General features: G+C 40.6%; 1 protein-coding gene across 2 annotated transcripts in view; it reads right to left on the reverse strand.

The window, feature by feature from the left end:
* Nucleotides 1-2,257: 2,257 nt before the first annotated feature.
* RABEP1 (rabaptin, RAB GTPase binding effector protein 1) overlaps nucleotides 2,258-22,683 on the reverse strand; it is a 45,678-nt gene continuing 25,252 nt past the window's right edge. The window contains exons 5-18 of one of the 2 annotated variants that reach the window (XM_057410739.1): nucleotides 20,939-21,058; nucleotides 18,335-18,470; nucleotides 17,426-17,604; nucleotides 16,410-16,535; nucleotides 13,246-13,713; nucleotides 11,948-12,052; nucleotides 11,118-11,234; nucleotides 9,761-9,859; nucleotides 8,382-8,522; nucleotides 7,503-7,692; nucleotides 7,176-7,231; nucleotides 6,480-6,578; nucleotides 4,979-5,095; nucleotides 2,258-2,899 (exon numbers count right to left, since the gene is read on the reverse strand). In XM_057410739.1, coding sequence (XP_057266722.1) covers nucleotides 2,798-2,899; nucleotides 4,979-5,095; nucleotides 6,480-6,578; nucleotides 7,176-7,231; nucleotides 7,503-7,692; nucleotides 8,382-8,522; nucleotides 9,761-9,859; nucleotides 11,118-11,234; nucleotides 11,948-12,052; nucleotides 13,246-13,713; nucleotides 16,410-16,535; nucleotides 17,426-17,604; nucleotides 18,335-18,470; nucleotides 20,939-21,058 — 2,055 coding nt within the window. In that variant the 3' untranslated portion in view covers nucleotides 2,258-2,797. The remainder of the gene's footprint in view (nucleotides 2,900-4,978; nucleotides 5,096-6,479; nucleotides 6,579-7,175; nucleotides 7,232-7,502; nucleotides 7,693-8,381; nucleotides 8,523-9,760; nucleotides 9,860-11,117; nucleotides 11,235-11,947; nucleotides 12,053-13,245; nucleotides 13,714-16,409; nucleotides 16,536-17,425; nucleotides 17,605-18,334; nucleotides 18,471-20,938; nucleotides 21,059-22,683) is intronic. The other variant, XM_057410740.1, reaches the window with a different exon arrangement.

Consider the following 22,683-nt stretch of genomic DNA (forward strand, 5'->3'; position numbering starts at 1 on the left):
CTGGGGAAGGACAGCCCCTCTGGGGCAGGACAGCTTTGCAGTGAGCATGGCTCCTACTGCCCCTGTGAACAGGCAGGTTTCCAATCAGAAACACGGTCACAGCTAGGCCTTAAACAGGAGGGAAGGTGTTCAGGTGTGTGATGGAATATGGGGGGTAAAAGGGAACAACCGTACAGTTCTTGTACACCCTTCCTCTCCAAACCAAGAGGAAGTTCCTTCACAGACTCATGCAGTGCCTGGTTTACCAGTGTCCTTGCTCTTATCAGCACTGCAGCCCTACCACTGCCTCCAGCCTCCTCTAACCAGACCAACCAGCCAGCATTGGCCCCCGAGACCAGCACAGGAGCATGCACAGCAACACACACACATACAGAACACCACTGGGCAACCACTGTACTTGTTACTGTGTCTCCCCAAAATGACAAACTGTGACCAGCCACTTCCCTTGCTCTCCTGCTCTAGGAGCACGGCCAGAAACCCAACCAAAGCCTCTTTTTCTGCATAAGTCTTCGGGTGCAGCTCCTCGCATCCAGCTTGCTGAAGAGCTGTACAGGATTTGGTATAGTTTTGCTATACAACACTTAAGGCTTCCTTAAACAAACACTGCTGCACAGGTACCAGTAATGGTTATGAGCTAGTTTTTGGGAAGAAAGGGAACAGAAAAAGCTTTTGTTTCTGCAGCTCCTAATAAAGGCCTGGAGGATTTTTCTCCAAAGTTTACTCAACAGAATGGAACCATCAGAAAAATGAATGCAAAACATCTGGTATCAGATCTACGCATCAGGACACAGCTGCTGTCACCTCACCTTTCCGCGAGTAGTGAGAAAGGGTAAAGAAATCGTGGTAATAGCCAATTAATAAAGAACCTGAGCCATATGCAGACATTAAGTGTCATTTTAAGAAGATGACAACCTTGCCATCTATTAGTCTTGTCATTACTAAGGTAGGAAAAATAGCTCTTGGATGTCAGGGTTATGAAAGGAATTAGTTGCCAGGGTGAATAAAATGCTTTAATTCTTGCAATGAGTGACAAGCAATTGAGCTTGTATGTGTCTTTTGGGCTGGTTTAAGGCATTCCTCTGCAAAAACACTGGTTCTGTTAATAGCAAGATATACACTGCTAAAAATAGGATTTAAGCACTTAAAATACAGTCATGTACATTATAGTCTGAGGCATTCTGTGTCACTTCTCGTTTTCTTCATCACCTTCAGATCTATGGCCAAGCATGTAAAGAAAGAACAATAAGCAAAAGGGGAAAGTTGCAATACAAATGTTGGACAGCACCAACCTGCTCCTTTGGCCTCCTTTCCTTTAATGAGTGGCAAGTAGGGGCCAGTTCAAGAACTCCCTAAGCACCACCAGCACTATCAACACCTGTAGTCACACCTGAAACTGCTGCTTGCCAGCTCTGGGCACAGCCCTGCTGTGACAAGGGGAGGAAAGGGAGGAGGAATGGTCAGGTTAGTAATGGTCATGCCACCACCATGCATCTATAGAACAAGAAATCCAAACCTACCACCCGCTTGATCACAAGAACTTCTTGCCTTTGCTGTAATTTAAATGCACAGTTATAAGAATACGGGACAGTCAGCTCTGAGCAATGCCATACTTTAAAGTAAGAGATGCACTGTACCTGTCCAACTTGACCCAGCAGAGTAACGCAGCTCCTCCACACTTGTGCTCTGTGACCGAGAGTGCAGTCACCGTTCAGTGCATGCAAGGCTGACCCAGGAGAGGTGGTAGGCCAGGCTGATGCCTCATTCAGCTCCTTACCTTGCTGCTGCCCAGCGAAAGCCACCAACCTCACATCTGGTGTCACCCACGGGAGCAGAGCCAGCCTGCAGCAACCCCATGCCAAAGCTCAGACAATGCATAGGGTCTCTACTAGCTTTGTTTGTTACATAGCAAAGCGATTACAGGTACTGCTCAGCTTTAAGAGAGGAAAAAGAACCAGTTGTAGTTCCACGTTCTAAATTACAGTTGTGAAAAGAGATTACAAAACAGTGCATTTCTTGTGCTTTTCTTTTAAGTATCAGAATTCAACAGAAAAAATGTCAAGGAGCTAAATTCTCAGTACATTTGTCATCATTTGTTTTTTGGATTAGCATTGATCTGTTTAGGAGACACAGCTCACTCGTGTCCATCACATCCCAGCAGCATTCAGGTTCTTCAACACAAAGGTCAATGGTTTAAAAAGGAAAAAGAAAAGGGGGGGGGGAATAGTACTGAGTTATGAAATAATATCAATATCCAGTGTCCTGCTAATAAAGTCATATTTTAATATAAAATATTCATACAGCATACTCTACACCTCATTCTCTCCGCTAGCTGAATACTGTTACCGACTAGTCAAACAGAAAAACTTCAACCACTTTGCTCTTCAATGTTTTGGAGGGACAATATGGTTTCCAGCAGCTACTTTGATCACAGTAGTGGGGGGAAAGGAAAGAGGGAAAGACAAGGGGTAAATGTTCCAAAACTCTACATTAGGTTACGGAGTCGGCTGAAAGAGGAGAAGGTTTTCAGAATGTAAGGACTGATCCCACTCAGTGGAACGCGAAACACCACACGCATTAGTGTTTCCATTAGAAAGTTCTCCTTCCTACACTGCAAGTCACCCTTGTGCTCTCTTCCTGCCCAGTACAAAACCTTTTTCCCCCTCTAGAAACAAAACTTAAGTCATTGCTCCCCTCTGTTGTCTTCTGCTCTTTCGGTTAGAGTTAAATAATAATTAATGTTGCTATAAAGATGAGTTAAAAACCCCAAACGCAGCCTTGGAGCCCGCTCATCAGGGTGTCATGTTTCAGGAAGCTGATTAATGTCCGTCAGTTTTGTGTCGTTCAGGATTGCACGGATTCTCTCCAGGGAATCTGCCTGCCGGATCCGCTCCAGCTGCACCTACAGGGAACCAACAGACAGGGCTGAGCTGCTGAAACAGGCTGCTGCAGAGCCAGAGCTGAACAACCGCCGTGTTAGCAACCCTGGTACCCACATAGGCAGAACTGAAAGCAAAGCATCATCAGCTGAGAAACACGAGGCATGAAGGAGCACAAGCCTCCTGCAGAACCAAGAACAGGAGGAAGGAAGACAGAAGGCAGTTTTGGCTTTACCATTAAAAGCCACTTTCTGGGGGACTCAAGCAGGCCTTTGTCATCACTCTCTGTTTTGCCCAAGAATCAGTCACTGACACCAACCAAAGTGGCCAGGCACACAGGAGGAGATGTGCAAAGCAACATAAACTTGCACAAAGAGCACATAAAGGAAGTGCAGAGCTACCTCACACCTGCCTTCAAGCCTCTCAAAGTCAGAGCTAGAACACCCTTTGAGGAAACACCCTATTTCCAAACTCACTCCTACTTGCTTTCCTGGTAATCTCTCTTGAGCTCCTTCTTACATGCTGACAAAGTGCCCAGCAGCACTGTGTAGAAATGAATGCTGAGATCACAACTTCTTATTTAGTATTTCACTTTTTCCATTCACACTTTCACATTCTTTCTATCAGGATCTGGGCTTTCAGCTGTAAATTCCCAAGTAGTGGTTAACTGATGTTCAGCCCCTCCTCTCCATTGCTGGCACCTAATATGGCCAGTGGACATCTCACAGAAGTGACACTCACCCAGGCTCTGCTGATGAGGACAGGAAGGAAATAACCCTGTGGAGCTATCAAGAAATCAAAATCCTCATTCAATGGTAATCTCTCGTGTTAGCAGATCTTGCAGCACATTTTGTGATGGCACAAACCATGGTTTAAACTGAAAGCACTCACTGCTGGTGTGTAATAACTGCTGAGGGGTGACAGAGAGCACAAACCCCAGAGCTGCAGCACACGGGCTGAGCTCACTGAAGGCCTGCACGTTTGGAAGAGTGCACCGCACAACTTCAGTGGTGAACCTAGTTAAGAACTATGTAATGCAGTGCAAGCAGTACTCAACAAAAAAGAGAGGGTGATGACAAACAAGAAGGAGCTTCACTGGTCAGGACAGCTCAATAGCCTCCTTTGTCCTACCTATTCCTCCAGAAACAGCCAGAACAAAAGAAGACAGTTCCTAGTGTCCGTCCAGCTAAACTCTGCTGAGTAAGCAATCTCACTATATTCCTTACTTTAGTTTTGCAAATAAACCTGAATACTTGACTCAGACAAGTTGTATTTTTACTTCTGCTGAATTTCACTTAGAAGAATGGCCAAGAACTCAGAGCAGACAGTGCTGGAGTTCAGTACTGCTGCTGTGAACAAGGATGCTGGTAAGCGGCAACGTAAGGGGGGCTCACAGACCCTGAAGGTGAGACCCATCTCTCCTGGCCTCCCAAGGAGCCAGTCAATCACTCCACAGACACCAACACTGCAGGTTCCTTCCTGCTCTCCACACTTATCAGAGAAATCAGCCTGACATACTGGAATGAGCCTTGATGCTCATTCCTTCCTTCAGCCACCTCTTGGTACCTCACCACCAAACACTGGCTCCACTTTTTGGAGGAAACACAAGGATAGCGAACAGCAACAACAGCAAGGATAGACTTTTAGATAGCACAAATAAATCAGTAAATACAACACAAAGAGCTATAACATATATTCATATCAAACAGCACAAGTTTCTCACTTTTTCCTCAAATATTTGTACCTTAATGATTTACTGTGAAAAGTGACATCCTGGAAGACATCAGGAGATGGACAATGAAATGCTGAGATCTAAAGGTACCATCACCCATGGTTCTCTCCACTTTCTTTTAGTACAGTAATTGTGTATCTTTGATGCTGAGCATTGGTTGGAATCAAGTAATCAGAATAAAATCCCCAGTAGGCTTTAACAGTAATATTGTCCTAGGAATACTTGATCAGTTTATTACACCAATACCTTTAAAAATAGTTCATAAATACTAAAGTAAGAAAATTTACAACTGCTACTTCTTGTTTCACACAGCTGTGGAGAAGTAAAGAAACAAAAGCAGCACCTTACAAATTGGTTGCACTTCCCTTACCTGAAGCGTCTGAGAAAGCTTTACAAAATCTCTCTGTACTTGCTCACTGACATCTAATTCAGTCTGCAACCGCTGAGCTTTATTCTTCTCTTCAAATACTAGCTGTTCCAGGTTTGCCTGAGGAGAAAAAGATTATGTTGTCTTTAAACTGAAGTAAAAAGGAGAAGCTCATATAAACTGATTAAAGCATGATACTACAGCAAAGCAGTGTGGTTATCCTCAGAGCCCTGGCAAGAAATGAAACTGCTTGCTCTTTCTACACCTGTTTTCCTAACTGCAAAATCAGGGGCTAATACCCATCAAACATCCTCATTAGATTGGTTAAAGCATGAAAAAGCTGCATGTCTTTTAACAGCACTATGTCCAAGGATCTCAAAGTAAAAAAACAGATTTCTGAGTCTGTCCTGGGTTCAGCAGTAGCAGTCATTTTTCTCTTTCTTAGTAGCTGGTGCAGTGCTGTGGTTCTGACTTTCAGCCTGGGAACAGCACTGATAACACCAATTGGTTTAGTTGTTGCTCAGTAAGGTTTACTCTGGTCAAAGACTTTCTGAGTCTCATGATCTGCCAGGTAGAAGGAGAAGTTGAGAGGAAGCAGACAGGACACCTGACCCAAACTAGCTGAAGAGTTATTCCATACCCCAGCACGTCATGCCCAGTATAGAAACTGGGGGCAGTTACCCAGAAGGGCTAGATCGCTGCTCGGGTCGGGCTGGGTATCGGTCGGTGGGCAGTTGTGTTCTCTTCCCTTGTTATTTCCTTTATCATTATTGTTATTGGTGGTAGCAGCAGTGATTTGTGTTATACCTTAGTTACTGGACTGTTCTTATCTCAACCCGTGGGAGTTACATTCTTTCAATTCTCCTCCCCATCCCTCCAGGAGCAGGGGGAGGAAGAAGGGGGCGGGTGCGTGAGAGAGCAGCTGCATGGGTCTGAGTTACTGGCTGGGCTTAAACCATGACAGAGTTTTAATGAAAGATGACCAGAGATGAAGGGCACTAATCTGCTGATAAACATACAACCAGTTTGCTGTCTTGAGTTTTAGTCAAACAATTCTTTGGGATGGGGTAAAAAACAACCCACTACCAAAACCAATAGAGAGAAAGAAATCTGATCACAATTAATGTAACTGGCTGCCAAAGTAGGGCTCCTTCCTACAGCAACAACAAAATGACATTCATTCAAAAGCATCAAAGCTTCAAACCCAGGTTTGCTTTGTCAGGATATTTTCTATATGCAGAAGTGCTACTGAAGCCTAACTTGGGAAGCCAATCCCAAAGAGATTCAATTTAGCAGCAACTCAGATCCACCACCTTACAAATCCAAGTGCAAAGTGCCTGGGATGAGGATTTAAACTGCATCTTGTGGACACTATTTCAGTGCCAGAATCTTATCAACGTTCAAAAGCTGCTTTCTTCATTCTTATATAGTGACACATTCTCTGACCACAGCCTCACCATCACAAAAGATGCATATACATCTCACAGCCAGACATCACAGCTACCTTTGCTGCTGTCTCCTTCTTCAGCTGTTCTTCTAGAGTGGTTTTTGCTTCCTTCAGGCTCTCCAGCTGCTGCATGTTCTCCTGCGATGAACTTTCCAACTATATTATAATAATAATAAAGAAAGTATTAACTAAACCTCCCAACATTTCAATTTCTCACAGACCCCCCCTTCCCAGACCCACAGTCCTTCCTGGTACTCAGAAATACACCTAAATAATCTCTCCAAAGGATACAGAAAACACCTCATGACATCTCTTCTCCTCCATTTATTTGGTTTTGGGGTTGGAGAGCGATGGCCAAACTTGACACTCAGGTTATTATTTGGTAGCCTAATATGAGTTAGGAATTATTTAACAAAGTATTGAAATTACAGATTAACAAACAGACCAACAGCTCTTAAGTAGCAGAACAATGAATGTGTCCCAGTCCTACATGGGCATCAGTTCAGCTGTTTAGTCCCTTAACATTCCAGGCACAACCTCATGTGTTTCCTTTGAAACAGGCACAAAAGCTACAAGGGTGCAGATGGGAAACAAATTCATTTTCTCTGGTATGCAAAGGTTGATGTGAAAGACAACAACAGTGGCACTGACAGAAGTAGCAGAAAAAAAGAATCCTACCCTCTCTGTTTAAAAGAAACACCCACAAAGTAACAAAAAACCCAACAAAAATCCCTCTGTGAAAGGGCTCCTTACCTGCTCCTTTTCCACTTTTATTCTTTCCAGTTCAGCTTTTAAACTGGAAATGGAAGCTGAAAAACAAGAATGTTAAAGCTTAAATGCAAGAAAACCACAGGAAAGTGGACATACTTCTGCTAGCATTTAAGAGAGAATTAAGAATGTGCTATATCAAAGGTAAACAAAGAACTGTACTTTTGTTTTCAGATGTACAGCTTTCATGTATCTGCTGTCAAAAAAGGGTGGTATTTAATACTCAGGGAAGCCTGCTTCTCACCAAAGCAAGTCTTCACTTATCTTAATGATTTCCAATATTCCTATGTGGAGACTTTTACCCCTGCTGACCTATTTCCTCTTTGCAATTCTCGATTTCCAGCTGCAGAGTTTCTTCTATGTTTTCTTTCAAATACTGCTCAGCTTGAATCTGTTCTTTTAAGAATAAAATCTCTGCCTTGAGCTTCTCCTCAAGGTGATCTGCTGCTGTCCGCACACTGATGATGTCTTCACGGTACTTTAAAATCAGCTCACGGAGCTCCTGAATCAATGATTAGCAAAGATTTGTGTTATGATCTTCAGCTACACACAGTACTGTATTTACCACCATACAAGCCAGAGACCATGTTATGCTACCCTGAGGTTTGTCCCACAACACGAGAGCATCCAGCAACGTGTTAAAACAAAATCACTGTTTGCTTGGCCTACCAAATGAAGAATGTGTAAAGATCTGCAACTCCAACAGGTTTATGATGCTCTCCCCCTGCCTTCACCCCCACCAGTCTTCTAAACTTGAGTTTAAGGGAGTGGCCATGAACGGTATGATAAGGCTTATCATTATTCAAGGCTCTGGATTATTACTGGTCCTAATGCCTGGACAGATATTGCAGTGACTGACTTAGCTTCATTTATTGTATCAGTATCTACATCGGAGCCATGGGTCTGACCACCTGTGTGCCAAGTTGCAAAATGCAGCTTAAACTGGAATAAACACACACTCTGCTGACAACAGAGCAGATATAAGGCCATAGTTAACTCATTTATTATCTATCCACACCCTGCAGTATGCTCATGGCACAGGGGGATCAGTTTGCACATCACAGACATACAGGGTTAAAATCCAGGTTACTTTTCATTGTGCTATTTGAGTCAGCTTTTTGATAAGGAAGATTCTTCCAGCAGGATCCAGTCACAGGTATTATTTCTGTTAATGACTGTAAAATGTTTTACCTCTGCCGCTTCTGGTAGAATGAAATCTTCAGCTTGCTGTAAGGACACATGCAAGCTATGTTTTCCTTGAAGACTTTCATTATCTTTCTGCAGTCTCACCAACTCTTCTGCAACCTGCTCCCTCGACTGTGTCAGGACAGCCTTTGATGCAAAGAAAAGCATAAATTCTCACTTAGGGTCATGCTCAGATCTCTTCATGCCCCATCTGCTATCATTGCTTTCAAAAGTCTGGTGAATTGATTGGATATTCTTTGGAAAGAAGGGAAACAAAATGCGTGGAACAACAATATTTTTGGCCTATGCACTAGAAATAAAGGCAAGATCAACATTAGCTGTACAGGCAGGCAGGTGGAAGCAAGTGATAAACACAGCCTGGTCAACCCTCCCAGTTTCCTTCTGAGCTAGGTGTGCTCATGGAGAGGAGTAGGGCGGAAATCACTTGTGGTTGTGGGAACTGTCAGTGGTGTATACTAAAATCACTGAATGGCTCAGCTGCTGCATCGGGTTATTCTAACCTTAAATATTCATCCTGAAACTTCCCATGGCAGGTGTCTGCCTCCCACTGTCTTTGGAGGAAAACATCAAAACAACTGATCCCTTGTTAAGAAAAAGGATTAAGAGAACATAGTTCTGCTTGCATTACAAATGAAAAAAAATCCACTGAACTTTTCCAAAAGGAATAATTGCTTCAGATGCAGAACATCAAACAGAATGTTTCTGCAAGCAATGTCCTGATGTCCTACAGACCACCCCAGACCCCAGAAATGCAATACTGGGACTCATGGGAATGCTCTTAGTCCCCACAATGCTGTGCAAAGGAGGAAAAAAGAAGAAACATGATTCTAATACAGAAGGGAATGAGCTGCTGTAAAGAAGTTAGACTTGTTCTGCCCTGGAAAATGAGGTCCTTAAATAAGTTCCCACCCATATCTCTCCCTGGGTGTTAAGACTGGTATTTTAAGTCTGACCCGTAAAAACACTGAGCACTCATTTCCAACTCAAGAAAAAATTCAATAGTGATGGTTTTTGTGATGAATCCTATAAAAGTGTCCTGAAAAAACCTACTGCATCTTCAGATCTGAGGTGAAGCAAGATATTAAATGGGCATGGAATGTGCATAATGGATAAGGGGGAAAAGAAGTTGACTAGTGATCTCCATATTAATCAATCCACATACACACAGAAGTGAGACTGACCCGCAAACCGCTACAGGTTCAGAACTTGCTGTCAGAGACTGTTACCTTTCCACACTGAGATGCACAGCTCTCTTTAGCCAACCTTGGCTGGGCAGCAAGACAAAGTCTTTTACAAACAGATGGAGCTCCAAAGGTTAGACAAATAGCACTATTCAAGTGATCTCTGGGCTTAAGCTGTCTTACCATTTGCTCCTGGACACTTCTCTTCGCTTGCGAAAATGCCTGCTGCAGCTCATTGAGGAGGTTCTCTGACTTCTGACATTTAGCCATAAGCAAAGAGATCTTAAAAAAAAAGAAAACCCACACAAAGATATAAAGCATGAAACAGATTCTGAAGAAGAAATAACCAGTGAAGTTCTCTTGCTTGTTATCATTATTAATATGTAATTGGGAATTTCAAACTAATCCATTAATCTTGTCAGTTCTTCACTCAGTAAATCATTAATGCAGCTCAAGTCGGTAAGAACAGACACTGTCCTTCTATACCAGTAATATATTCCTTTTACCAAACTCTAAGCCACAAACAGACAGTTAATTCTAACCAGACTTTAATGTAAGCCAGTTCTGAGACCCTCAATGGGGTCTGCAGAGCTACCACCACAGCGTCCAGCATTTTCTTCAAGGTAATTTTTCATACCTTTCTCTGAAAGCACAGATCTTCAAAAGCTTTACAATTAAGTTATTCTACAGCACCACAGGCTTAACAGTAACATGAAGAATTACTTAACTAAGAGCACTCTGGTACGTCCAAAAGAATGGATGTATAAACACGTTCCTGTCATCTGGGAGAGACTTTGCTAAGGACTGCTTCCTTAGTAAGAAAAAACATACTGGGTGGGATGGAAGAGAGAAAGTCTTCCAGCTCAAGTGAAGTAAATTCAATGTCTTGTATACAGCATTTCCCTAATTAATAGGCCAAAGATGATGACTATTCATTTTGCTTAAAGCTATGATTACCACACATCTTATTTGGCTCTGTTGTTCCAGGAGTTATGTACACAGCTCAGACTGAAAAATCTTCTAAATGGGCTATTATTTCAAAGAAGTCTAAGTGCATACTTTGGACCAACTACTGGTACTCCCTGTTCAGCTGCTCATTAACTGGGTGTCTTCACCACAAGACCATTAACTGTGTGCCAAGTATTGATGAGAGCAAGTGGTACAAATAGTACTACTCTTCTACTGACAAGAACAGTGACCAAGAACACAGGGCTACTTTTGCATGTCTGGGGGATTTCACACAGAACTCACTTCAGAACTCAAACCCACTCAAATTCCAATTATCACCTCTGTAATGGATTTCAAGATTAGAGCTGAAATTTCAGGGTGAAAATTGGGTAACATCATACTATTAGAGACATGTCAGACTTACCTAGAAACTGTGGGAGACTCAAGTGCAGCATAACTAACCCTAGAAGCTCTCACTTTTGTTGCCTCTACCACAGGCAGTCCATCCACATCTAACAGAAGATGAGTTCTTGCACGTATTTTTGAATACCACTTCATGATTCCTACCATCTTGATTACAAAATGCCTGTACCTGGTTAGAAGAGTCTTCAGCACTTTGTTTCATGTAATCCTCCAGTTCCTGTTTATCTTTCATTGTCTTTTCCAGCTGGTCATTGGCCTGCCTCAGCATCACTTGCAGCTTTTTCACCTGTGTTAATACAAAAAAATCATATAGTTTTCCATTCTTTTAGAGAGCACTTATTTCCCAAACACCAATATAACCTACACCATCACACCCCCTCAAACCCCTACGCAACGCAGAAGTTCCTTTGTTGTTCTTCTGAAACACCACACATCCCTGATTACACCAAACACAGGACATGAAACTGCACTGAACCAGCTTCAATCACTTATTTCAAAGCAGAATGTGACTCATGCCTTCTGTACCCATCTGAAAAATGTTCCTCAGTATACGTCAGGAAACAAATATCCTCCAATACTTCACAGTCATTTTAAGTCTCTAGGATGAGGTCCTCTAATTTTTCCTTTGCTGTTAACAGTCCCTGCATTACCAAAGATATTGAATTTAATGCATGACAAGCATTTTAGAATATAAATTATGGAAGATACTGACTTCAGCATGAGCACAACACTTTTTATAGAACAGTGCTTTTACTGCATGGTCTCACAGTACCGAATAAAGAGGTTCTCCGTGGTGAATCCTTAAACACATACACATGGTGTTCATGATCATATACCAACAGCAAACCAGGTTATGACAATAACATGTTAGCAGTTATCCAGATTTTAACTATGTTGACGTTATTGAATCAAAACCAATGAATAAATCAGCAGATTGTTGCACCCTCAGTAGTTCAAATAACTACAAAGTTCTTGCTAAAGCTGGAAGAGAAATCCCACCTGGTCTCTTGTCTCAGCCTCCTGAATCTGGATACCTTGCAACTGCTTCTCATAATTGGAGCACATATCACAGCGTCTACCCAGCTTGTTCCCTGCATTCTGCACCTGGAGAACACAGAGTTATCACCTGCCATAAAGTTCTTCAAGGAATGCCAGAGTGCTACATACTCTCAGATGTGCTGTGTGATCACAAAATATTACAGATAAAAGACAGTTGTTCTAAACATAAATGATAACGTTTATTACCTGCAGGATATCAGCTTTCCTGGCAGGAGTCCCATGGCAGGGGGTTGGAACTAGATGACCTTAAGGTCCTTTCCAAACCTAACTATTCTATGATTCTATTAGCACAAAAGCAATAAGCCATGATGTGCAACAGTTCATCATTCAGTGTGTGTGAAACTGTAATGGTTTTGGCCACGGGGAGAAAATGGAAGTTTTGTCAAAGCTGCAGCTGCAAGTCAGGTTTGAGCTGGAACTGTATTTGTATTTGCTGCTCCATGTCCCACCCACATGGAGACATTCACACACCCTGCCCTGCTCCTGCCTCCAGAAACACATGGGAAGCAGTGCATTTCTTTTCTGAATTCTAAGAAAGGGTTGGAGTAAAGCATCATTGAAATTTCAAGAGGGCAAGGAAATACTCAAAAGTAGAGGATTTAACACAGCTCCGAGAACCACAAGAGCCCCACAATACTTTTCAGCAGGAAATCAAATGCAAGCTTTGAACTGGCATCATATAAAGCTGCTGAAAAACTGACAGGCAGAACACCCAGAATCAACAATCTCCTTGGTCACCCATCCTGAAACTGGCACAGTGTTAAGTTTAATCTGCTGCTTGTTGGTCTCAGAAATTGGTTTTTGATGATGCAAGTCCCCAACAATTTTCTGAAGCTTTCTTTGTGGTTGCTTTGTGTGTCATGCATATCTTGGCTGCTCATTTCTATGCTGCACTCCAAGCACAATCCTCAGTAAAACTCCTTGGCATACAGAACAGCACTCTCAGCTCTCTCCTTTTGTTAATCTTTCCACTTTCCTAGTCATCCCCCATTGCACTGTAACATCCTTTCCTCAGCTTCCCATTTTCTCCTTTTCTTTGAGTTCTCCTATCTTTTTTTTATCCTCTCACGTATTTGTGTGATCAATAGCTACCTCTGCCAGACCCCCCTAAGGGCAAAAAGAGCCTGTATTTAGTAAAGCTGACTCTATGTAGAGCAAATGAGGAAGAGCTTGCACCTAGCAGACAGTCCCCAACGTGCAGGCAGTGGTCACAGCAGACACATGTGCTGGGTACCCACCTCCTTCTGCAGCAGATTCCACTCCGTCTCACTAACCAAGCGGTAACCACTAGGAGATACATAAGCACTTTCTACGCCTTGTGTAACGCTGGAAAGCAGTGAAGCAGTCTCTTCTTGCTCTGGTGTCATTGCTTTGATTGCTTTTTCCTGATCTTTGGTTAACATAAACCCACTTGGCATTTGCAGAGATCCAAGGGAAGCTGTATCAAAGTTCTCAGACACTGAATCTGCTCCAACAAGTGGTCCAAAATCCGACTCATCCAGGTTCCCAGCAGATTTTGCTTTGTTGTTGTATCCTAAAGCTTTGGACTGTAACGATCCAGATGTCCCCAGACTGTCTGTTGACTGTGCTCTCCGCAGTCCATCTTTAAACATATCATTATCTGATTTATTGAAAGATTCACCAGAAGAAAGAAGCAAGTCTGCATCCAAAGAATGGACTGAGCCATGGGTGCTATTTACCTGCACCTGGAATTAAAAACAAGGAAGAAAAAATTATATACTTCGTTCTAGAAGCATGGTACAAGAGGAATGATGGACGCTCATTCTCAGACACAGTAAAGGCCACTTTAAATTGGCTTTGCCAAGAACATCTGATCCCTAAGCTTACAATGGCAGAGAAAAGGATAGAGAACTGAAATGCAGCAGCTTGAATTAGAAAACAAGAAACAAGCAAAAAGCCAGAGTTTTCTGTTAACAGAGTGCTTTCGTAAGAATCTGTCTTCCTGCCAGACAGGCAAGGACATGGTCACCTTACATCTTCCAGTACCTGAAACAAGGCCCTTCTTCCACTGAAGTGATATACTTACAATATCACTTCTAGACCTACTATCTATACAACAGAAAGCAAACACTCCACTGCCACAAGGCAATTCAAAAGTCTTTCACAGAACAAAAATCTTTAACATAAAAATAAACGGAGAATGATACGCTTATAATCTGTTCTATCCAGACAAGTGGATATTTCTATTTCTTTCTTCTACTTGGAGTGTCTGAAACAATATTGTAAAAGAAATAAATACTTTTCTTTAAAAGATTATTTGTACATAAAAGAAAAAGAAAAGCCTGGGCTTAAACAGAAAGGTATCCTGGGGAATGCCAAGAGCAAAAGCCACACTAACTGTGCTGTGATGTACACAAGGCACATTAAGTCTCTTGATCTATTTCTAGTATTTGCAGCACTGAAAAGAGAGCAGTAATGCTTTATTTAAAAAGCATCAGACTGCTTTCAAAATACCTTCCAATATGTTATGCACTTCTACTTTGCCATTAGACATATAAAGAAAATAACAGTGAGAACAAGCCTCTTGAGAAAAACAGTGATTTCTGAAATAGGCCCAGCAGAGATGAGCAGGCTGCTGGTACTTCCATATAGGTGTTTATAACTTAGAACTAAATATTATGTGCTACTGGGTTTATGACTGTTGTAAATGCCTGTTTTAATAATTTTAGACATAGTATGTATATTTACATGTATATACATGAGTTCAAGCTCATAACAAAAAGCCAAAAGAATACAGACTTACATAAAATTTCATACTGGTGATACAGTTAATGAATAATTTGGTTTATTGCAAACTGTTCAACAGAGAAGAGCTCAGAAATTAAATTACGACAAGTTGAAAGATATGACTGACAGTATAATTCACTACCACCTGTAAAACACATTCCATACAGTTAAAAACCATCAGAAACAGCAACAAATCCCAATCCAGAAACAAATTCGAACCACTCTGGAAACTACATCCTTTCTCAAAATGTAACCACTTCCATTATGTGTAATTCCTAGAATCAAATAAATGTTGTGATGAAGGAACTATAGTGGATCCTAGGAAGTGAGATTAAAGAAAACATTAGAAGATAAAACTTTTGTTTGCCATAATATGTCCCATTTGCATAGCTGGACAGAAGTGTTAGTATACAACACTGTATCTGCAATAGAAAGTTGTGTCCTTATGGTACGATAAGAGCATAGAACTAGACCTCAGCCACACTTAACTGTCAGGCTTCCGTACATCCTTCTGCATTCTCAACTGTTATAAGTAATTGATGGGAATAAAGGACAGACTCTACAGCTATATAACTTTTTTTCCCTTCAAAAAGGATAATAAATAATATTAAATAATAAATTAACACCTTTAGGATACAACAGTAAAATAATAAATAAAATAATAAGTAATACATATTATATTAAGAAATAAAAAAGGCAAAAAACTGGCTCACACTGCAAATTCTCAAGTCTCCTGGCTTGTCTCCAAGCAAGACTATAGCACAAGACCATTTTATTAATTTGTCCCTATTCTGATTTACAACTAAAATGGAACCTGTTAGATAGGCAAGCAAAATGCAGTGGAAAAGGATAAGTAACTGCCTATTTTGATACTGCATCCAAGTTCCAACCTGTGTGCTCATAGGGTTTGCTTCCTCCCAAGTTTCACTGAGGCAAACATCACACACAATTGTAGCTTGTCCCTATGGATGACTCTACAACACCCAAATGGCTGCTAACTCATGACATGCAGCAGCATCCCTTTTTCTGGCTGTTGGAATGGGTTACTAATACAGCTCAAGCAGCTTGGTGCAGAGCCCCAACTACTGGCTTGGCTAAAAAAATAAAAAAAGCTCATTTTTCGCTGTTGAACAGATGTGGCCAAACTCCTCAACTGGCACAGCTGGATACATCTCAATACATACAGATTTACACATCATACTGGTGTGTGCACATGCTACGCAAGCGGCTAACCCCCCAGTCAGTGATCTGACTTGTCTAACCAGTGCCAGGTCAGCACAGAATTCAACAAGTAGGTCAGCAAAGCAGATACAATAGACTTGATGACTGTTCAGATATAATTGGTTTAATTCTGAACACTTAGATGTGCTAGAACGTGGGTATAAATCCCAAGAGAACTTAACAGCAGTTAACATCCAGAATGCAGAAGGTAAATTACAGGTTTTAACAGTACCTCTCAGGATTATAAAGTATTGTCTTCCATTCTTTATTAAAATTTATCCATTCAGGTGCAACTGCAAAGATTTTTCATTGCTTAATAAGAATTACAAGCTACAGAGAATAAAGGGCATTAATTTGGCATTTGTATTTGTAATCAACACCCTGAGGAATGCACGAGCGTTCCAAGTCACTTTGGACTATCCACTTGTTTTACCTCTTCATTAGAGAGCTGGGTGAGTGTTTCCTCCTGGGCGAGAGAACATGAAGCTTTTGTTTCATCATCTGAATCTTTTTGCTTCTGCTCCTTTCTCTTGCTAAGCCTTTGCTGATCATCTTCTTCCTAGAAATCAGTGGTCAATACAGAACACATATAAATGAGACAGAATTTTTCTGTAGCAGTCATGACATTATAGTTTCTATGATAAAACTAAGCCACAAAGGCAGTACTGAGGAAAGACTATTTTGGTTAAAAACCTGGTATTTCTCACATAAGGGTTCTTTTGGTTACAAATCTATTGTTCATTTCACAAGGTACCCAAACTTACTTGTCAAGTTTACTGGCAAATTCATGTTCTACAGTAATTTTATTCAGAGAACATATTACCTAGATCAAAATTCTTACTATAAGGATTACCAAATAAGTAACAAAAGTAGCTGTTACACTGGCTACTGCATAGAACCTAGTAACATGTTTTCATCACTAATGGCCCCATTAACAGTCATTATACAAGCCTGAATGTTAAAATGCGAAAAGGTGGAATGTAACATATGAAAAAAGAATCAAAAGACACAGTATAGAGCACTAATCATATGCATAAGCTAATTTACAATGAAGCTCTTGATTTATGCCAGAACTAGGTGCTGTATCGGAAAAAACCTATGAAGTGAAACTTGCTACCCTAACATCCTTAGTCCAAATGTTCTTTGCCATAGATGACTCTTTCTTCTTCCCAGATTAACTTGTGGATATTTTTACCTTTTCATTTAATGATATGGGCAAAATTACTTTTAAAGTTACTATATACATTAATATTATTCACACAAATGGAGAGTTTCTGTTAGAACCACCAGCTGTCACTCAAATGGAGAATTTCTATTAGAACTGTCAGCTATCATTTTCTGAGCTAGTAACACATTTAATAACTTGTCTCCAATACGTGATTTCCATACTTGTTCTATCACATTAAGTCTACAGTATTAACAAGAAAAAAGACAAAAGCAGCAAGTAACCTGATCCTTTTTTTTCAGTTCTTCTACTTGTCGGAGCTGCTCAGAGGTCAGAACAATTTCCATACGTTGCATGTCCCTCATCAGCAAACGTTGAGACTCCAAGAACTGGTCATTGGCTTTTTGCCATGTGTGTTTCAACTGGTTGTGCTGCTGTCGCTCTTGCTCTAAGAGATGGCAGACTATTCAAGAACAGAGAGTTATTCTAAACTGAGAGTTTTACCCTCTTTTCCAAAGAGAAGCATTTTCATGAATAAAAGTAATTATTGTTCTAATCAAGAACAGCCAGGCTTTGCCCAACAACTATTCAGGATGAAATAGAACATTTTAATTCCCAAACTTGGCTTGTGAGTAGGGACATACTACTGACAGTTTAGGATTCCTCAATTAGGAGACTAACGCCTTAACTTCATTCATGACTTCTAAGTTGACTTTTTTCTAGTGCTGGTTTCAAAACACTGTCTTCTATGTCCCTATTTATTTCACCAGAAGGTTCTGGTTTTCATTCCTCTACAGCGATTCTGCGTTGTACACTGACACATCCATTCCACCACCAGGCATTCAAACTGACATACCTTAGGGAGATACATCAACACATTATGGAAATGACGCTCATAACTATACAAATAAAGGACACCACTAAAAACACTTGCAGTACTCTAAGAACTAAGCAGAAATTCAATAGCATCCCTCAAGAGAGTGAATGGCTGTTGTTTTTCTCCATCATAAAAGAACTCCACATTCAACTCTTCTGTAAACATTTTAAGGGCTTTCACATTTAAAAGTACTGCTTCCTCCCCCCACAATTTCCTTAAATCCAATTCAAATAAGAAATCAAAAAAGAATTAATAGCTATGTTGGGTTTTGCAACCTTAGTGTAAAAGAGTCAAAAGATTCTTATTAGATAGATACCTTCATGCAGTTCTTTCCGCAACTTCTCTGCATCTTCTTGCAGGACTGATTTTTGTGTGTTGAGAACAGCCACATACATCTCCAAGTCTGTCCTACATGACTTCTCAGCTTCCAAATAATGGTTCAGTTCTTTAACCTGGATAAAAAGAGGGAAATCTACCATCTCAGTGCATGACCACACTCAGGCATTTCTTTTTTGTTAGAAGTTCTACATCTCCTGTTTGGGTAATGTGCAGGTGCTGAAGGACAAGTTTATTTCTAGAAATCACAAATATTCAACCACCAGTGTGCAAATATATATGTGTGCCAACAGTACTTGAATTTACTTCTGAATATATTACTCATTAGAAACAGAAAACAGTTTTCAAACCCATGAAAGACTGCTGCAAAAAGACAGGAGAATCTGTCAATGCAAAGCAATTACATGATGACATACTGAAGAAATATAATGATTGTAAGAAAGGGTTACATAAACATCTGTCAAACACGATGCTCTTAGAAATGGATCCCATCTTGGAGCAAGGAATGGGTTGAAAGGTTTCTTTTCTGGCACTACTCAGTTTCATGGTTTGCTGAGTCAGCAATCAGAGTTTTTATTTTAAAGGAAACAAAAGCCTTCAGGCAATTCCTAACTGGCTCCACAGAGCTGCTGCTCATCTTCCTCCTCAGCAAGTGTAGAAGCCACAGACACCAACTCGGAACTCAAGACAACCCTTCGGCTTTAACTTGCCACTGATGGTGGAGACAACTTCTCCTCCCCTAGGACACCAAGTCTTCTATCCACTAAATGCCTTTGGAATGGAGAAATCTGACCCCCAGGGAACAGCCCTTGGGAAGGAAGGAACAGGAAGGGGGATGTGGGATAGGAGAGAAAAGAAACACATTGTTTCATTAATCCAGCTAAATACCCGACATTGAAAAAGAAAATGACATGACTCAGGCAGAAGATGAACCAACAGAAAAGTCAAACACACCGCTCATTCTGCACATCATTCTCATACCCACCTAGTAATATACATCATGTAAATAATATCTTGCAGTTTTATACTGCCATGTATTAAAGTACTTACACAACTTCCTAAGTTTGTGCTTAAATGTCTCCTTGCTACATACAGACCAGCAATTCTTTCCCAATAAGCTAAAAAGGCGACCTGAAGTAGGGCTTTTGGCAACTTCAGACAGAAGGAATAACGATAAAAAATTGACCACAGGTAAGAATTAAATGCCTAAGTAATTTTCTTTGGTAAGAATCACCATCTAAAGCAAGACTTCTTTAAAACCGACCTCCCAATAAACTAGAAACATGTATGAAGTGATTATCCACTTTTTTCCAAGAGATGTGTGGTTGTGTTTTACTAATCCCATAGAATGACACTGTCAGATTTGAGAGGCCTGACAGAGACACCAGCACAATTTTATTTCTGAAATAAATTGGTCCTGAAACCCTATCAATTTTATTCAGGCCTTGCCACAAGAATGACCTATGATTTTTATAACCAAATTCAGCAGAAAAGTTTGAAGGAAAGTTCTAGACTGTTCTTAAGAAGAAAAGATAAAAAAGGAGAAAACCAAAAAGCATTCTGAGAACAAGCCAGCAAGAGACAGTTCACATTTCCTCATCTTCCCCACATTCATCCTCGCAATGAAAAGGAAGTATTATTTGCATCAAGAGAAAAAGCAGAACTACTTGCAGAACTGTTATTCCTAGGCACATTTCAACCTGAAAAAAATCTGACCTATAAAGAGCAAAGAATCTAGGAGGAAAGAAAACACTCAAGCATGGCCTGTCAATCTAGCAAAAATATTTTTAGACTGTTAAATGAATTCACACTGTACTCCTAAATCTCAGGAATTTATAAGGAAGGTATTTATTCCTGTGTCTTAAAAACATCCCCATGGTAAGTTACTTTGCAACTTCAGCATATCTGACTTTCAAGTTAAAGTATTTGTTACAGCAGACATCTTCATTTCTGTATAAAACAGTCCATTAAATGCAACTATCTTACAGTGCTGTAGATATTATTTACCCTTCAGAGCTGATGAGAAAATTCAACAGGGGTTCTGATGTACGTGAAGAACACAGGAATGCTAAATAAATCACTGACCGTGATTTCTTGGCAGCAATGACCAGTATCTCTATGAATCTGAGGTTAAGATACAAAAATCCTGGTGATATTGCCTCAGTTTTAAGCCCAGGGTTAGACAACGAAACATAGCAGATGCTGGATGGAAGCAGATCCCAAGAATTTTGCCAAATGCAAATCTTCCTGTGGCTGCAAGCCTGACAATAACCTAAAGGCCAGGCTGTTGGAGAGATGCAAAGCAGCTATTTTTCTAGAGTTTTTTCTTTTTTATTACTAGCAGACCTGAAGCCATGGCATTTGAACTTAGCACAGATGACACACACATAACACAACCCTCAAAACAGGAAGATGGAAAAACGTATCTAAGCCAAATATGTTATTTGAGGTCCAGGAGAAAAGATGTATTGCACATGAACACTCTCACAATCCATATTTTTCTCTCTTATAAAATTTGACTTATCTACATCAAACCAGCATGATGCAAGATATAAATTCAGATACAGCTGCAGCTCCACCTCACCTTTGATGCTTCTAACTCTTTGATTTTTTCTTCAGCTCCTGTCAATTTCTCCTTTAGCGCTGCAATCTCTTTCTCCATGGGCATCACAACTGAACGCAGCTTCTCAGCATCTTCCTGGGCCTGAAGTTAAGGCAATAAATTATGAATAACACATTATCATAGTTTTCACCACAACAGTTTCCATTATGGGAGCCATTTGGAGAAAATCTCTATGCCAACAAATACAGCTGACTGAACTTCCACTTTCAATACTCGTCTTACTGCTATTTATTTAGTTCAGCAGTCATCTCTATGACAACAGGCCAGTATTACTCCATTCACAGAAGGCAGCTAAATTTTAAATCCATGTATGGATTAGGTCATGAATATTTGTTTTTAAAGAGAACGTTAGTAAATCTATCACTGTTGATACTTGGGAGAAAATTTATGGATCAGGCATTCCAAAATATGTTCGTTTTTGTTATTAAAGGCCTTCATTGTCCTGCAATGTGCTACCACATAGCAGATATGAAAGAGTAACACAGAACTGCAGGATGAGTTATTGGCCATTCATTTACTTACAAAGATAAAAAGGATCTGCACAGTAATGCATAGTGTAGCTTTGCTCTGCTTTAGAAGACCATTCTTCAACTTAAAATTACTACTGATGTAGCATCAGGTTTTGGTGTCACTGTACTAACTGTTTCAATACTATATATACACAATTGATCAAAAAACCCATGATTTTTCTCAAACAGTAGTTCTGAATATATCAAAGCTGGACAGCAGAATGAGAAGAATGATATAAGGGGAAAAAAAGAGAAACAGCCAGGTAAATATAGCAAGAATTAAAATGAGAAACCGCATTCAGTGCTCAAAATCAGAATTACTCGTGTCAACGGGCGATCCTGACATCCCCATTTCCTAAATGGATGCACTAAAATCTTTCCAAGTGAAGGTAACAGCTCCCATAGACTCCACAAGAGCAAGCAGAACACTCAAATATTCACCACAGTAAAATTCTTCAAGCCATGAGGAATTTAAGCAATCTAATTTGGGTGGATTTATGTGTTGGAGGTTCAGAGCGCTCAGTTGTTCTCTCTCTTCTACTGCAGGGGAGGGAAGGCTGCGAATTGCACCCCAAAGCTGAAGCATCAAAAAATGACACTTTCTTAACCTATCAGCAAAGGCAGCCACTAAAAGATAATGTTCGTGTCTTGTTTAAAATCTAAACTAGAACCCTACACTGGTTTGGGTTGGAAGGGACCTTAAAGCTCATCCAGTTCCAACCCCTGCCACGGGCAGGGACACCTTCCACTAGAGCAGCTTGCTCCAAGCCCCTGTGTCCAACCTGGCCTCGAACACTGCCAGGGATGGGGCAGCCACAGCTTCTCTGGGCAATCTGTGCCAGTGTCCCACCACCCTCACAGAATGCAGATCTTAAAGGCTACCCATTTGATTTTCAGTTTCTGGTAAGCTTACTGACAACTCAATTCTGAGCAAGACTTTCAGGAGGAAAAATAGACAATATTTTTAACCACTCAACTTTTCTAAACCTAAAATTAACAGGCAAAATAAAACAATATTGCAATACCATTATACACATGCTACCAGCACCTTGGGCTCTGAAAAGCTTTAAAGAAAATTCTGTAGACTAAACAAAATTAAACTGCTTCATGTTTCATTGACTTCTGCTACATTCTGTCACTGCTAGTTTGCTTGTCCAAGGAGTGCAAATAAAATCCATGAGGAAAGCAAGGGACATC

This window comes from Pezoporus wallicus, unplaced genomic scaffold (assembly GCF_028554395.1).
Source record: "Pezoporus wallicus isolate ANWC-B61680 ecotype Strahan unplaced genomic scaffold, APGP_CSIRO_Pwel_v1 contig_8705, whole genome shotgun sequence".
In the NCBI taxonomy this organism is placed as follows: Eukaryota; Metazoa; Chordata; class Aves; order Psittaciformes; family Psittacidae; genus Pezoporus; species Pezoporus wallicus.